This window comes from Rosa rugosa, chromosome 1 (assembly GCF_958449725.1).
Source record: "Rosa rugosa chromosome 1, drRosRugo1.1, whole genome shotgun sequence".
Taxonomy (NCBI): Eukaryota; Viridiplantae; Streptophyta; class Magnoliopsida; order Rosales; family Rosaceae; genus Rosa; species Rosa rugosa.
The window spans coordinates 50,086,766-50,102,695 of NC_084820.1; the positions used below are offsets into that span (position 1 = coordinate 50,086,766).

Genomic DNA, 15,930 nt, shown 5'->3' on the forward strand with positions numbered 1-15,930 from the left:
CATTTTGGGTGTGAACATGAGGAACTGGATGTTCAACTTCAATCCCAATGGACATGCAATAATCATCAAAAGTTTTTGATGTAAACTCCCCAGCATTGTCTAACCTTATAGACTTAATAGGATGATCAGGGTGGTGAGCCCTTAGCTTAATAATTTGTGCTAGGAGTTTAGCAAATGCAGCGTTTCTAGTGGACAATAGCATGACATGTGACCAGCGTGTCGATGCATCAACCAACACCATAAAATATCTAAATGGTCCGCATGGTGGTTGAATAGGTCCACAAATATCACCTTGGATTCGTTGCAAGAATGGAATATTTTCTTTAGTGTCCTTTGCATAGGATGGTCTTGATCCTAATTTTGCTAAAGAGCAGGCTTTGCAGAACGAATAATGGGCTTTAGAAATAACCAATGAGGATTTTGGTGGAGCCATGAAGTCACAATTGACTTTAGAAGTAGAAATTGGAGTCAGGGGAGCAGAGGTGGCGTCAAAGCCACCCTTGAGCCGCAGGGGGATGGCGGCGCCGGCTAGTGGTGGCCGGACTTGAAGGGGGAAGGCGCCGTGAGGCGCAGGTGCTCCTCCTTGATCCAAATTTCGAGTTTTACTTCCTTTCGTTCTGAAAAAGGGATGTCCGTGTGAAGTCTTTAATATACGGATCATCATGTCACGACCTGGGTGTCCCAAACGGTCGTGCCAAAGCCTATATGTGTCGGAATCCCATAAATCATCTCTCATGACATGGTTGGATTCAATGATTCGAATAGTGGTTGCATACAAACCACTAGAGCGACACATAAGTTTCTCTAAGACTCGTTTATGTCCGTAGTCATTAGAGGTGATGCAAAGGAACTCTTGTCCATTCTCACAATGCGTTTCAGCATGAAAACCATTGGCTCTTATAAAGTTCGAAAAATATGTCCATGACTCGAGAGAAAATAAATCGATACTTTATTAATAATAGCCAATGATTACATCAAAGTTTCGTGACCATAATCTAATCAAACATAAAAATCAAATCGTAGACAAATCGTAGTCACTCTATCCGTTTGGTAACTCCAATCAAATATGACCAGGGAAGTAGAGAAAGATGTCGGTGGAGCAAAGCTCTCTTAAGTACCACTAATCTTAATTACTTTCCTAGACATCATATTTAATTAGATGCGCCACATAAGATAGAATTAATACAAAATGTCTTTTATTGACTAAGGCATATTGCCATTACATAATTCTTGGAAATATAAAAGACTATACTAAATAAAAATCTGCGGCATTTTGTCTTCATCGCAAGATTTAAAGTCTTTGTGAACTCGATGTCTTGATCACCATGATGCGACTACCTTCGTAGGTACATTGCAAATTCAGGTCCATTGATCAGACGTTCCATATCAGAAATAGACACCATAAAGAGGATTCTCCCTTGATTGAGGCGCATTGGCGCAATATGCATAGTCCCTAGGACTGGTGGCGTTGGAAAGTGGTGCCCATGGCCAACGTTAGCTCCATGGTTCCCAACCCTACGTCCCTCAAAATCACGCCTTCTACGGTCGTGTGATTGTCGCATTGAGCGATTACCTTCTTGAGCATTTCGATCGTATGGATCATTACGTCGATGACGACTTTCTCTAGCCATAGTACGATGCTCTTGATGGCTATCTTGAAGCCTATCAAATCTTCTTTGCACAAGTTCATTGCCATGTCTTTCAGTAGTGGCCATAGCTTCAATAAGCTGTTGGAAACTTGTGATCCGTCTTGCATTTACATGAGTCCGGAATAAGTCAGAAGACCTCATAGCACAGACGGGGAAGGTATTGAGGGTTTTTTCAATCAATTGGTCTTCTGTGATTGTTTTTCCACAGAGACGCATCATTGCTCTGATGCTGAGAGCTTCCGAATAAAATTGCATGACAGTGTCAAATTCAGAGAAGCGAAGATCTTTCCATTCTGCTTCTGTATTCGGAAGTATGGAGTCACGAACATTGCCATATCGTTCGCGAAGCGCATGCCAAAGCTTTATGGCGCTATCCTCATTTATGAACTCAAACTGTAGGTCACTATCCATGTGACGTTTCATGAAGGTAAGTGCCTTGGAATTATCTTTCTCAGTTTGAGGGTCTGGAGCTGTTTCTATAGGACAAAGCTCTTGGATAGTATGCAATAAATCGCGGGCAATAAGGTGGATCTCGATATCAATGACCCATATTAAGTACCTTTTGCCTGCATAATCCAATGGAACAAAATCGAGTTTGTTCGTGTGTGACATCCTGAAAGATGAAACAAGAACAAATTAGTTTCGGAGTCAATGCTTCCACGAAAACTAATATAAATAAGATTTCCGAGCTATGCTACCAAGAAATCGATTTCCAAGAAAAATTGGATTAGACCGAAACAATGATGTTTAATTGGTCAAAATCGATGCTTACGAACGCTCTTAGTCCGTAGCTTACGAACGCTCTTAGTTCGTTAATTCGATGCTTACGGACGCTCTTAGTCCGAAGTCTTACGAACGCTCTTAGTTCGAAGTCTTACGAACGCTCTTAGTTCGTTAATTGCGTGAATCCCCACGATTCCGCTTTCTCAAGAATCGAACCCACGTTATAAGAAAGGTGGGATGTAGAAGAAGGGAGGTTGCAAGTCTCCGAAGAAAAAGAAGGAGAAATTAAATTCTGAAAGCAGGAACTTGAATGTAAATACTTACTTGTTGAAATTCGGAACAGATTCTGTTCTGAACAGCTTGCACTTCGATTGGTGTACAGGTCTCAAAACAACTCCGATAAGGCTGAAATTCGGATATTAGATGGAATAGACAGAGACGAACAACTTTGATGAAGAAAGGATTTTGATCTGAGGTTCCGAACTAGACGTTTCGGGGCTTGCAAGCAGACTGACGTGCACAGGAAAGGAGAAGGATGCAGTTGGTGTACGTTGGTGCTGCAGGGGCAGCAGACATGCAGCGGTGCTGCAGTGGCAGCAGGGATGCGTGCGCAGGGGCGCGTAGGTGAGGCTAGCGTGGGCTAGGAGCTGTGGTGATGAAGAAGATTTTCAGGTTTTTTGGTTTTTGATTTTGTGGTTAAAGCTCGTGCTGATAACGTGTTTAAGTAAAATAGATTCGAGAGAGAATGTAGAGAGAATTGTAGGGAGAATGTAATCATATTATTGAGAATAGGAGCCATTTATATAGGGATTACAAAGTACTAGTTCTAATGTTACATGGAATACTAATCCGTGTAGGATTGAGAAATCTAGAACCTTCTCTCCTATTGCTACTCCTAGTTTGATAAGGCACACATAAAACTGATTTTCCTTCAACAATATTTTATTTTCAGATTTCAATGTCTGACGATTCTAAGATAATAAATGAATTAAGGGGGGGGGGGGGGGGGGGAGAGAGACATTGGAAAGGATGTCATTGGAAAGATTAATTGATTTCTTATTTATTCTCTATCAGAGAGAGAATACGGGAAAGACAAATAAAGAACAAAAAAATTTCCCTTTTCCTGCTCTCTTTCTCTCTCTCTCTTGCCCTCCATTTCTATCTCTCGATTTCACTCTAGGTCAGAAATTTAGAAGTGGAGTTGATCCACTTTGAGTACAATCTGATCTCACCAAGACATGTTTCTCAGAGAACAGAGAAGAATTCATGATCTTGAAAACATTTCAGTTTCTAAATCCGATCTGCCCAGACCCGCCTAAAACTGCCTAGGCGACCGCCGAACATTTGCCCGCCCAATGGTACCGAGTTGGCATTCCTCGAGTCGGAGAGCCACCGCCCAGCACCTAGGCGCCGCCTAGGCGGCCTGGGCGGCCGAGTTTTAGAACATTGTGTATATGCATTGCATATAGAACACCATACTCATTATAATGCTCCTACATTGGTAAATGAATTATCTAACAAATATCGGGAGTTCATTGATAGATTTGAATTACAAGGAAGTGGTGGTTTGAAGAAAGGACGTAACTTGCTAACTAGCAGCAGTTAATAGCGACTTATGATCATCCAATGTTGTAAACTGTAGCTGAATAGTCTGCTGCTGATTTTGCTTTTTTTTTTTTCTTAAGGTTATTGACACTGGAAACTGTATCAGTATAGTGCTCATTTAAGGTTTTGGGTAGAAGTTTATGAGATCGATAGCAAGTTTATAACAACAAAGTTTATGAGATTGATGTATTTGCTAATATAAATCTTTGTGTTGGCTAATCTATTATCCTTATATTTACTTAAAATACAGATGGGTCAAGATTTGTTGCCAGATCATCTATTCTTTCTTTGAGAACTATCCCCGACCTTATAAGCTTTTGTTTGATATGAAAAACAAGAACTGTTTTCCTTTACCAAAAAATAAAAAAAATAAAAAAAATAAACCCGCAACATCACGCAGGGGATCTACCTAATTTTAGTTTAAACACTTTCTGCTCAACTCCAATTTATTTCTGTAACTTGTAATTCGTTTAAAAATGCCTTGGTGTCCTTTGTGAAGGAATTGTGTCCTAAAACAATCATTTTGATGTAATTATTATTGTAATTATTATTATTCAAAAGGGCAAGTTTATTGTTCATTGCTTATACTTAATATTTGATTGAACAAGGTCCAAGGAATATGAGTTAAAGAGAAAGTAATCTAAAGAGTTAGATGTGTGAGACATTTACTCTTTCACACTCTTATCCTAAAAGGTTCCTAGTCATAGGATTATCACTTGGACATTGATAATCCGGAAAGACTAGCACATACTATGTATTCTCAATATGGAGGATGATATGTCTCTTGTCATTTGTGTAGAGACACTAATACAAGTATGTGGGTGCTCTTAACTTAAAGAGTATACTGAACGCGATCATTAGAGTTCTTGTATGGAGTCTTACTTACATGTCAAACTTGAACTCTAAATTGCAATAATACAAATTAGTCCTTTGACCTGAGACACCATAGTTGTCTTATGAGTGAATGGATTATCTCTTGATGATGCAATAACATTGTGTCCCTTAATGGATATAATAGATGCATTCATTGGTATAATCAATTCGGTCATGGAGACATGTGAGTGTACAACAAGGAATCTCTATCCTTAAGTAAATAAGGTGTATGTTCAAAGATGTGATTCAATGAGTCTTTGGCCAAAGCATTGAATGAGATTTAAAAAGGAGTTTTTAATCACATTCTAAGAATCACATAAGAATGAAAATCACATTAGGGGATTGACATATCAATTCCATACCCCGATGATGTGATTTAGAACATAGTGTAAGAGAAGGACTGTATTGTATTGTAATTCCAATTGAATAGGTTCTTTGTCATTCTACATTAACTAGGGTAGTCATGATATGTTGCAAGACGTCACTCATGACTTGTGAAGTCCCCGAGGATTAATAAACATTTATTATCCTAATAACAAGGGAGAATCAAAAATGGAGTTTTTGATTCGTAAACAAAATAGAATGGTTTCTATAAACTTCACTGCCTTGTTAATTAGAACCTAAGAGATCGCACACCATATAAGTGGATCATTGAGATTGTATATGAAGAAGATTAAACAAGAGTTGGTTATGAGCAAATAATTAATTAGATTTATTATTTGAACATAATTAGGATTTTCGGGTAAAACCGAACCTATTGGGCCTAAACGATTGTCGGGTTTTTTGGTGTGGACTTGGGCTTCACTAAATGAGATTTAAATGAAAGCCCAAGACACATTTTTAGTGCCCAATAACATGTATGGACCAGCCAAAATATTGGCTTTATGAAAGTCAATATTTTTCTTTTAGTAATTGGAGTTATTTCCTATTATATAAAAGGGAAAGCATGGACAAAGAAAAGTGAGTGTCTCCACACTATTATTTTCAGATTAGAGAGAGAGAAAGAGAGTTCTCTCTTGGTCCATTTTTCAGAAATTAAAGGAAAGAAGAACACTTGCATAATTTCTCTCTTGATTCACTTGGTGAAGATCCTTAGAGGCCATATATTTTTGTGGCTTTACTTGTTACATCAAGGAGGAGATTACAAGCACAAGAAGGAGTATAAGAAGGAGTTCTTAATTCAAGGTGCTTCAAGGTGGAGGAAACACACACAAGGAGAGATCAAGGAGAGGAACTTTGGTGGTTCACTTGGATCGGATTAAAATCACGCTCCAAGGGTGAGTAGAACAGAAACTCCCTCTTTGTTCTTCCTTACCATGCATGCTATGTTTATATACATATCACAATAAGCCAAGATCATGGGTTAAAGGAATGGATTTTATGTTTAGTTAGTAGTTTAATTGTTAAACTTATTCCGCACTAATTAAAAAGTTTTGAAATCCATCCATTCCTTCACTTTGGGCATAAGAAATTTACTCATGAGTGGGTCCTCAACTCCGAAATATTAGACATTGTTGTGGATAATGCATTTTTTCCTCCACGCACTCGCTCACAAGTATATTATTTTGTGATCCTAGATTATCATGCAACATTGTATAGTGGTAGTCAGGCCCAAAAGAGGCACGACATGTTAGTGAAAGTGAACATACTGGGAGAAAGATTAAGTTAAGTGAAGCAATCAACAACTCTATGTCATGTCGATCAATTAGATTAGTCCGGATCAAGAACACATGGGGTGATCCGAGATTATATAATTTCTCCCCAAGCACACCACAAACCAAAACTACATATGTTATTTTAGAGACTCTCGACTTGTTAATACATGCCTGATGAATTTTGAGCAAGCAATATCTATGATATTAACAACTCCCATATTGCCCGAGGCAGAAGCAGTTTCACTATCAAGCATCTTGCACTCGAGCTGAACATCAAGCACACAAATAGAATACTCTTCAGGCCAAAAACAAAAAGGTTGCAGACTTGCTTCCTGTCCAAAAACAAAAATAGTATAGCATACACACCATTGGTAACGAAAGAAGAGAACACTGACATTTCAATATCATTGTAGGAATAAACATGTATAATATTCCTTATAAATCGGTCAAAACAACACATCAAAAATTTCTGTAGAAGTATACTGAAAATTGGTAGACAAGAGTTAGTAATATAGCCAATATAAATTGTTGACCGAGTAAGATTTTCTTTTCCTTGTTGCTTTGGGAGTTTGTCATGGTGCTTGGAGGGGAATAGAGAAGGGCCATTGAAATGCATTCCTCCTTCTCAGCCTTAAAGATTGGCCTTCCTATCACATGCTTGTATTGGCTTCCACTCCATGCCTGACAAAGGAAAGAAAGTAAGCAAGGTCGTTCCACGTTGAGAGTGACTAGTACAAATTGCCCGGCTATGTTTCAACTTCTAGACTACCTATGCACAACACAATAATGTTTGCTTATACACGCTAATGTTACTAGGACTATGTCATACAACGTTTCCTTCGATATTATTTGACCAGTTCAACAAAAACTTCATAACATACAATGGTTAAACTGACATGCACTTTCTCCTAAAAAAAAACTGACATGCACTTTATAGTGTGATTACTCAAAAGTGACACTTGTAAAAAAAAAAAAAAAAAACTATGTACAAGTTACAAAATGTTAAAAGTTTATCTAAGAAGTGTCATTATTTCGATAAATAATAAATTTTGGATGTAATGTTAATGAATTTCCCGAAGTCCCCAGAATATACGTGCAAATAATGAACGTTTTGTCGTGACTGATGATGCAGCTAATCCATCATCATCTGCCAGTGCAGGGGGAAGAAAACGACCTTAATGGAACTTCTAGGCATGAAAACCACTCTCTATATAACTTTAAGAACACTACAATAACCCATAATTATAAGAAAGAAAGCAATGTGCCATCTTGGAGACAGAGTAATTATCATCTGGCTTTATTATTCTCCTGGTCTCTCTAAACTTGGTCCATTTAGCAGATAATTAATTAAAGCCATTAATAATATATAGCATACAAATGTACCAGCAACAGTAAATTTGATTTACCTGCATTTGGTCCCCTGTGGTAACTACAAGAGCATCTTTATCTGGGCTAAAAGAAACCCAACCTTTCTTGGAGTAAACATGAAACTCTGAGGATCCATCACAAAGATGCAGACACAAGGCATGAGAGTAATCAGTTCCTCTTATCAGCATCCTAATCACATCATATCTCAGATAGCTATCCCACTTATCAGCTAAAACATTCTGATTGTGCTTGTAAAAACAACAAACTGTCCCAAGTTCTTTTCCTTGAACCAAAGCATTTCCATTAACAGATTGTTTTTGTTTAAAGCTCAATAAGCTTTGTAGAATTCTCTCACAAATCTTCTCAATGTCTGTCATAAGGGTCTCCAATTTCTTGCTGCACAAGTCAAGCAGTTAAACTGGATATTATAAATCTTTAGTTCAATACATGTTTTATTTACCAAAAAAATTAGTGCAGCTGGTTAAAATTACCTGAAATTTGAATAATTTGAATACCCAATTGGCCAAATTCCCTCCATTGCCAACTTCAAACCTTGTTCTCTACACCAAACGAACTCTTCACTCAATTCGGTGTCAGCTTCCTCACCGTGAACTTCCTCGAACCCATACGGCTTCTCCGGTGACCTTGTTATGTCCGCCCTCTTCTCCAGTGGCACCTGGAAAATCCCGGTGGCTTCAGCCTGCACTGACCTTACAAAATCACTTGAAATTCCATGGTTCACTAACTGAAAACACCCAATTCTTGCTATTGACTCAATAATCTTGGTAACACTAGCATCATCATATTGATCTGAACACAATGTTTCAAAATCAATTGTGGGGGGATTTTCAACTGATTTTTGTTTTGGAAAGAATTTGTCTGGCAAGATGAGGTCAGGGACATTGAGGGAGTGCTGGAGGAATTCGGTAATGATATCGTCATTTGTGAGGGATGATCGCCGGCCAGAGGCAACTGGAGAAGGTGGCGGGGCACGAAAATCAATGGGGTTTTCGTGGACGGGTTCAGGTAAGCTTGCCATTAATGTGGACTGAAACTAGGGGTGAGCTAGTGATGGAATAAGCTCACTAGCTTGTAGTCCTAGTACTTGTGTATATGACATCGGGGATCTATCTTTATTAGTTTGTTAAATTTTGGTAAAGGAAAAGAGAAAAGGATGAGGAGCATCATGAATGATGGCATGTCTTGGATGTTGATTACAACCCAAGAACGATCATGATCACAAGGTCTTTCACTTTGGGGCTTAGCTTTATTTCTTTCTCATTACTCTGCTTTACAGCTCCACAGTTAATCATCATCTTTGATTCTCTCTTAGGTAAGCATTTTCTTTCCTTTTCTAATCTCAGGACCCCTTTAATATCATGATTATCGTCCAATTAAAAATGGAAAATATTGAAAAGACAGATGCAAGTGTTGTATTAATTCTATTCTTTGTACAAAGAATGATTATTGTCATTAAGGAACAAGGTGCATGCTAAATGTCTCAATTTAGCACATGATTTGAACCAATTACTAAGAAAAATATACTTAAACCACACCAAACCAGCCTGGTTAGAAAATGGTTTGGTCTGATTTGTCGGTTCCAGCATATTCTAAATATACGAAAGATAAACTCACTGTTCACAACTGTTCATTGACGCCGGAAAGGACGGTGCTGTCCTCACTTTATTTTTTTTTGCGGTTCTGCCATTGCTTTGTACACGTATTGATCAGTTTGTCCAAGCTTCCACGTGTAGTGATCAATTACCATACACCTAATTCCTTCTAAGGTCAACCTCAACTCCGTCAGACTCTCCAGAAAGCTCTCTCGAAGATTTTTCACGAAACTTTCATCGATCTGTTTTCCTCTCTCTCTCTCTCCAGTCGCAGTGAACCCAGTCCAAATCACTCTTGCTCTCCACTCGAATCAACAAATTTCTCTCGCTCTCCTCACACAGAAATCCAAAACCAAACAGATAGAGATACGTTTCCTGCTCAAAATCTCAGTTTATTGTTTTAAGGTGTCGTTGGTAAGCCTGGCTCTTTTCTTTGAAATACATGTTGTGCTTGATTTGGATGGATGCAATTGGGCTTTATTTGACGGTATTTTTTGTCTTTTGATGCGATATAGAAGGGGCTTGATCACGTTGGGTTTCGAATAATCGTGCTAGACCAATCGGTGAGGGGTTTTGTGTTCTGATTGAGATTTGTGCATGGGTTTGTCTTCATTAGTGGTTGGGTTTCTCTTTTGCTATATTAATTTTGCATTGTGTTTGACTTCAGGATAATTGTGTTTTCAGTTGGTGATCTGCTACAAGTAAATTAATCGTACCTGGGTTTAGAAGATAAACGTGTTAGATCAATCAGGTGATGGGTTTATACTTTGATTGTTGCATGTTCTTCAATGTGATCAATTGAGGAAAGTTCATGTTATAATTCTTTTTTTTTTTTTTTTTTTCCTTGGCTGATTGCCAGAAGTCTTGATAGATCTTTAAGATTCAAGAGAATCAGATTAGGGAAGTTGATGTAGGTGTTTCTGATTTGTCATCTAGATGATTAATGATTTCTGATGCAATTTTTGACATCTACATGTTTCTATTCTACCTGATCAAGCTTTGGTTTTCATTTTGCTCTCTGTTGCTATTGCTTTCTGTTTCTAGATGCTGGATACCAATAGAGTTGATCATCACTAAATTCACTATACCTATTCAAATGTAAAAAACAGGAGTGAGGGGGGATTTAATCTAGATACATTTTGCTTATACACTATTCTTTTCTCTTTAATTGAAGACCTCTTTTCATTTATTTGTATGCAGCCTCAGCTCTATTTCAAAAGTGCAAATTACTTAGCAGCAAGAGAGAAGCAAACAATCATTTATCTGCTGTCTGCGAAAGCTAAGTAAAGCTTCAGGTAAAAGCCTCTATCTGTGCATTGTTCTTTGAATTTTAAACTGCTCATACAACAGTTCCTCTTTGTGTATGGGTCTGTTTTTTCCTTATGCGAACATTGTAAGCTGTTTTGTAATGAGATTAATATGGAAAGTAAAAGAAAAAGCTCATCATTGATTTGTCATGTGTTTTCTATTCATTTGTTGTGTCGATTTAAGAATCTGCTTTTATGAATTAGGAAATGGGTATGAATTGAAAGTGAGCAATTGAATGGTATGAATTTAGTATCATCTGATTCTAGAATAAAACTTTACTAACTAAAGATATGCATTGGTCTTTCAACAGCTTTATTCAGAATGTTAGATGACAGAATCTGGTTTTTGTGAGGATTTCTAGAATCTAGGATCTGCAGAGACAGTTTGGTCGAAGAGAGTTTTTGATCTGCAGGGGAATTTTGGTCGAAGAGTTTTTTTTTTGTTTTTTTTCCTCTCTCTAAAGGTAAATCAAGTTAGAACTGATGCATATAATGGTCTATTTTTTTTTTATTTTTTTTCAAAGTTAGAACTAAATTGTGCTGTCAAATTTTAATTCTGAAAGATTTTCAAGGTTAGAACTAAATTGTGTGTGTGTGTGTGTGTGTGTGTGTATATATATATATATTTTTTTTTTTTGGGTTTTGAATGTTAGAACTAAAGTGTGAGAGACTTTTATTTTATCGATGTTTGTTTCTAGATCAGTGACGCAGGGCTATCAATGTTTCTATAATTTCACTTTTGTATGTTGTTTTAAGTTCACACAGTTTATTTTAAAACTACAGTGTTATAAGAGAAGATCTCTTGGTAGTTTTGTGATTAATTTCAAGATTTTATTGTTATTTTCTTTCACTTTTACAGATTATATGCAAAAGCGTTTACTATCTTGATCTCTTATTCTTATTCAGGTAATAAATGCTACAGTTTTATTTGCCGAGTTACTGGTTTTATCTGTGTTCATTATTGTCTTTTTTGTACTCAGTTTATAGTTTGTATGACCATTGTTGGATTTCTAAATTCTGTCACTTGATTCTCAGATTGTTGGAACAGTGTGCGGTTAGATTTTTCAACTGCTTTGAATTCAGGTATAAATTTGAGAACAGTTTGAATGACTACATATGATTGTTAAACTATGATTGGAAGTGTTCGTGTCGTTAGGTTATTTGTTGTTTTATTTTTGTTCCGATTGAAAGAGAAACAGATATTCCAGTGTTTGTATTTGAGATGTTCAAATTTCAAAACAAAACTATTTCAATTTAAAGCTAATGTATAGTTTTTTGAAAGCAGTTATGGCTCCAAAGATGAGGTGGACAAGAAGTAAGAGATTGTTACAGGAGTATGAAGATGAAAATCATAATGCTGAAAGGGAAGTCCAAGAAATATCTAATGACCAGAACGTAATTGGTAGTATATCTGAAACTGGAACCGCAGTTTCTGGTAGGGACGAAGACCATCAAATTCATCCAAGATCAAGGCGTGGTGAGCATGGATCGAATTTAAACTGTTTATCTGCTTTCTGTTTATAAGTTCAAAATAAGTAATACTGTTTGCATTTTGTTTATAGCATCTGAGTTGAGGATGAGAAAAAGGGACTGACATTTAGACACTCAGTACAGTGCTGGGAATGATGATGCCAGTCGATTTCAATATTGTCGCAAGAGATTTATAAGCAATCAACAAAACACTGGTATATACTAAAGTAGAATGGGGTTTGTACTGTTCATTAAATAGTGACGTGGCTCTTTTGCCCTTCTATTTTTTTGGGATTTACTCTATTGCCATATACAGGTGTTGATTAACAAAGGCTCTGGAGGAATGTGATGATGGCTTCCCCTTTCTTATTCTCTCCTCCAATTCTCAGCACCAAATGGACCGAAAGCTAAAGCAAACCAAAAACACGAATTCAAATTCCGAATTGAAGACCCAGGGAGGTTCGGGCTGCAAGACCTAAAGCAGAATCGAGAGGAGTTCAAACCTGAAGAGAGTTCAATCGAGAGCGAATTGTGACGAAGACGACGAATCAGCAACCATTTGAGAGAAATTGAAGGTTGAAGGATGAGAATGAACAGAGCGGCTGCGTCTGGAAGAAGAAGAAGAGAAGAGAGCATAGAGATCTGGGTAGAAGAAGAAGAGATTTCAAATCGCATTTTCAGAGTAGTATATCAAAAAAGAGAGGGAGGGAGAACTGATTCGAGAAATCTGGGTATGAATATAATTAAATTTTGCTTCTTTTTTTTATTGTTTATTTTTTTGTATAAGTTGGGTCTAACTTTCATTCTATCTGGGTTATTCTTCAAATTGATTTGTTTGTCGACTAACTGTTGAAGTTCATGGTTTGGGATGGAAAACCTTGAAATTGTAGGTTGGGTTTATGTTGGATTACTTAATTTTTTATGTGATTTTATTCATGGTTTGATATTAAGTACTATTTTTATTAATTGAATATGTTTTTATTTTTTTATTTTTTTTTTCACACAGCACTAGCATGGCCATGCAGACATACTGGAAGGATATGCATTGAGCATCAAGGGATGAGCATTAGAAAGGGGTATGTTTGAAGGAGCTTTTGGTCTCTTCTGCGTCTGATAACAACTCTCTTTTTGTAATCTTATGTTTTGGGATTGTTCTTCTTAAACTGTAGGTTGTGGTGATTAGATATGGGTTGCTTGGCTTTTTTCTTTCTGTCTGATTTCTATCTTGATTTTTTTTTTCTATTATATTAATTTATAGATAATATACCAGAAAAAGCCCATAGATGAAATTTCTAGGGAAAGAGAAAGCAGGGACCTTGACCATAACTTTGCTACTTTCTTTTGGTTACTTTTGGGTTTGTAATTCTGTCAGATTGAGTGATTGAATGCTAGGGTGAAGCATTTGCTTACCATGAAGGTCCCATGTTTAGGGTTTGTTTCTTTTCTAATTTGGTTTGAATTTGTTTCACTATTTGGATCATATGCTGGTATAAGACCTAATTTCTCAAACTCTTCTGTCTTTGAACTATATATGTCCTGTTTTTTGTTTTGTTTTTCTGTTGTCTTTTATACTTTCGGTTTTGCTGTCTTTTATGCTTCAGGTTTGTATAACAGCTTTGTTGTTAAAGCTTGATAGCTGGAGAATCCCGAACCAAAGTAGAGGAAAACTAACTGCGCATTCTCTTTTACCAATCTTGCAGAATTACTCAGTGAGTTACTTTCATTCTATTCGAATTGCTTGCATTTGTTCTTTCCATACAAGAAGGAAATCCAGCAAGAGCATAGCACTTAAGGTTACGAAGTAAAGAGGATGAATGCACGTCTGAAAAAGAAAGAAAAAAAAATTGGGGAAGAATAAGAAGTATTTTTTATTCAACGTGTTTCTTCATTATACCTCTAAGCTGAACAAACATTTGAATGATTAAGGAAATGAACTGGAAGCATAAGATTTTCTACTTCTTTGCTTGAAATTATGTTCTGCACAACCATTTAATAGGTTGAGGAATTTCGAAAATTTCAACATTTTCTTTGTTGTCTGTTTAATTAAGAAATTTTTACTGAGCATTGTAGTAGATGGGAATGGATTGTTTAGCTTTGGTTTTCATGGAGTGAGAATGGTGCCATGGGTATGTTTTGCAGAGAGCTGCAAAAATTGTATTGGTTGGTGTTGAGCTTCATTTTTGTTAATATTCTGAATCCCAATTACATCAGATGCTTTGTCTTATATACTTCAATCAAATACTGGAATCACTAGGTCATTCATTTGTATGAACCGCTTAATATAAGTTCACTTTCGAAACAAGAAATTTGTAATCTGAAAATCTCCTAACAGTTGAATAATAATCAGACATTAGTAGAAACTAGGGATCATGACTTTGCTAACCTGTAAAAGTTCATCTCTTTTCCTGCTTTGCTGCATTCATAATTCGAGTCATATCAGTATGATCAAAACAATTCCTACTGCATCTTATATACTTAAATCAAATACTGGAATCACTAGGTCATTCATTTGTATGAACCGCTTAATAAAAGTTCATTTTCGAAACAAGAAATTTGTAATCTGAATATCCCCTAACAGTTGAATAATAATCAGACATTAGTAGAAACTAGGGATCATGACTTTGCTAACCTGTAAAAGTTCATCTCTTTTCCTGCTTTGCTGCATTCATAATTCGAGTCATATCAGTATGATAAAAACAATTCCTACTGCAGGGTCTGTTAGCTGTGTGACTAAATGATTCCTTACATCCTTTGGAAGAGTCAGTTCTAGCTGTACGACTACTTTGGTTTGATACCTGCTGGATGCACTTGGAACTTTTAGTTCAATTGCAGCTCTGGACATTGAATTTTCCTCTAATGATTAGCCTTTGGTTTAGGTTTTGATAGAGAGCTCTTTATAACCTGAAATTTCTTGAAGTTCGAATATCGCTGTCTCAAAAACTATATATTTTTCTCTGTTTATCTGCAAACTTACCATTACATGCTACATATTCAACTATCCGTTCTTATTCCCTTCTACTGCATTCTTACTTTGTCTTGGCTAATTAGGTGACCCTTTGTGAGGAGTTGAAAGCAGTAAAGGATGTGAAGTCAAAACCAACAAATGCTGCGAACAAGGAACCATCCAAAGACGCGGAGTCTTGATTGTAATCATAGTTTTTTGCCAAGTCTAATCATATGTAATATGTATATATGCATCTGCTTGGTTAGCATATTGTGAAATCTGGCTTTAGAACATGTAAAATAATGTGTGGTTGTATATGCAATTTTGAAATCTGGCTAAAGTATCAGATTTTGGATCATGTAAAACAATGTCTAATGTATATGTATAACACATTTATATAATGTGCCTAATGTTTGTAAATTCAATACTGTCGAATTGAATAATGTCGATGATATACCCGCAGCATCGCGCGGGCTATGTCGCTAGTATATATGAAAATCATATGTATAGTTTGTTTTTTTTTTTTTTTTGTTTTTTTTTTTTTTCAAATCTTTTACACGGAGATATGATATAACAAAGAATCAAGAAAATCTAAAGTATGTGACACTGTAAAACAAGGAACGTGTCATGGGGTAGCAACTCAAACAATCCTATTATCTCTTCTTTTTCCAAATGGCAAAAATTATGGAATAGTTTTTATGTAGTTTAAAGTAGTCTACACAT

General features: G+C 36.5%; 1 protein-coding gene and 1 long non-coding RNA gene across 10 annotated transcripts; one reads left to right on the forward strand and one right to left on the reverse strand.

Annotated features, from left to right (window-relative positions):
• Positions 1 to 6,616: 6,616 nt before the first annotated feature.
• Positions 6,617 to 9,114, reverse strand: LOC133740116 (1-aminocyclopropane-1-carboxylate oxidase 4). The gene is made up of 3 exons (XM_062168030.1): positions 8,365 to 9,114; positions 7,912 to 8,269; positions 6,617 to 7,186 (listed from the first exon to the last, which is right to left on the reverse strand). Exons 1-3 carry the CDS (start codon positions 8,910 to 8,912, stop codon positions 6,965 to 6,967), a joined length of 1,128 nt encoding a protein of 375 aa, XP_062024014.1. The 5' UTR covers positions 8,913 to 9,114; the 3' UTR covers positions 6,617 to 6,964.
• Positions 9,115 to 9,681: 567 nt separating this feature from the next.
• Positions 9,682 to 15,632, forward strand: LOC133725285 (uncharacterized). 9 transcript variants are annotated; one of them, XR_009854332.1, is made up of 12 exons: positions 9,682 to 9,900; positions 10,002 to 10,049; positions 10,154 to 10,237; positions 10,687 to 10,781; positions 11,653 to 11,699; positions 11,829 to 11,876; positions 12,079 to 12,270; positions 12,356 to 12,478; positions 12,580 to 12,994; positions 13,270 to 13,339; positions 13,892 to 13,972; positions 14,976 to 15,632. It is a non-coding gene; the product is annotated as an uncharacterized LOC133725285 (long non-coding RNA). The 9 variants fall into 9 exon arrangements; XR_009854330.1 differs by having other exon boundaries at positions 15,312 to 15,632; XR_009854333.1 differs by having other exon boundaries at positions 10,005 to 10,049; positions 10,171 to 10,237; positions 13,865 to 13,972; positions 15,312 to 15,632.
• Positions 15,633 to 15,930: the final 298 nt, after the last annotated feature.

Coding starts and splice junctions, on each gene's coding strand:
- LOC133740116 (XM_062168030.1), bottom strand. CDS start 8,912: ATGGCAAGCTTACCTGAACCCGTCCACGAAAACCCCATTGATTTTCGT. Junction 8,270..8,364: donor TCAAATTATTCAAATTTCAG/GTAATTTTAACC, acceptor TGACTTGTGCAG/CAAGAAATTGGAGACCCTTA. Junction 7,187..7,911: donor CCACAGGGGACCAAATGCAG/GTAAATCAAATT, acceptor TTCCTTTGTCAG/GCATGGAGTGGAAGCCAATA.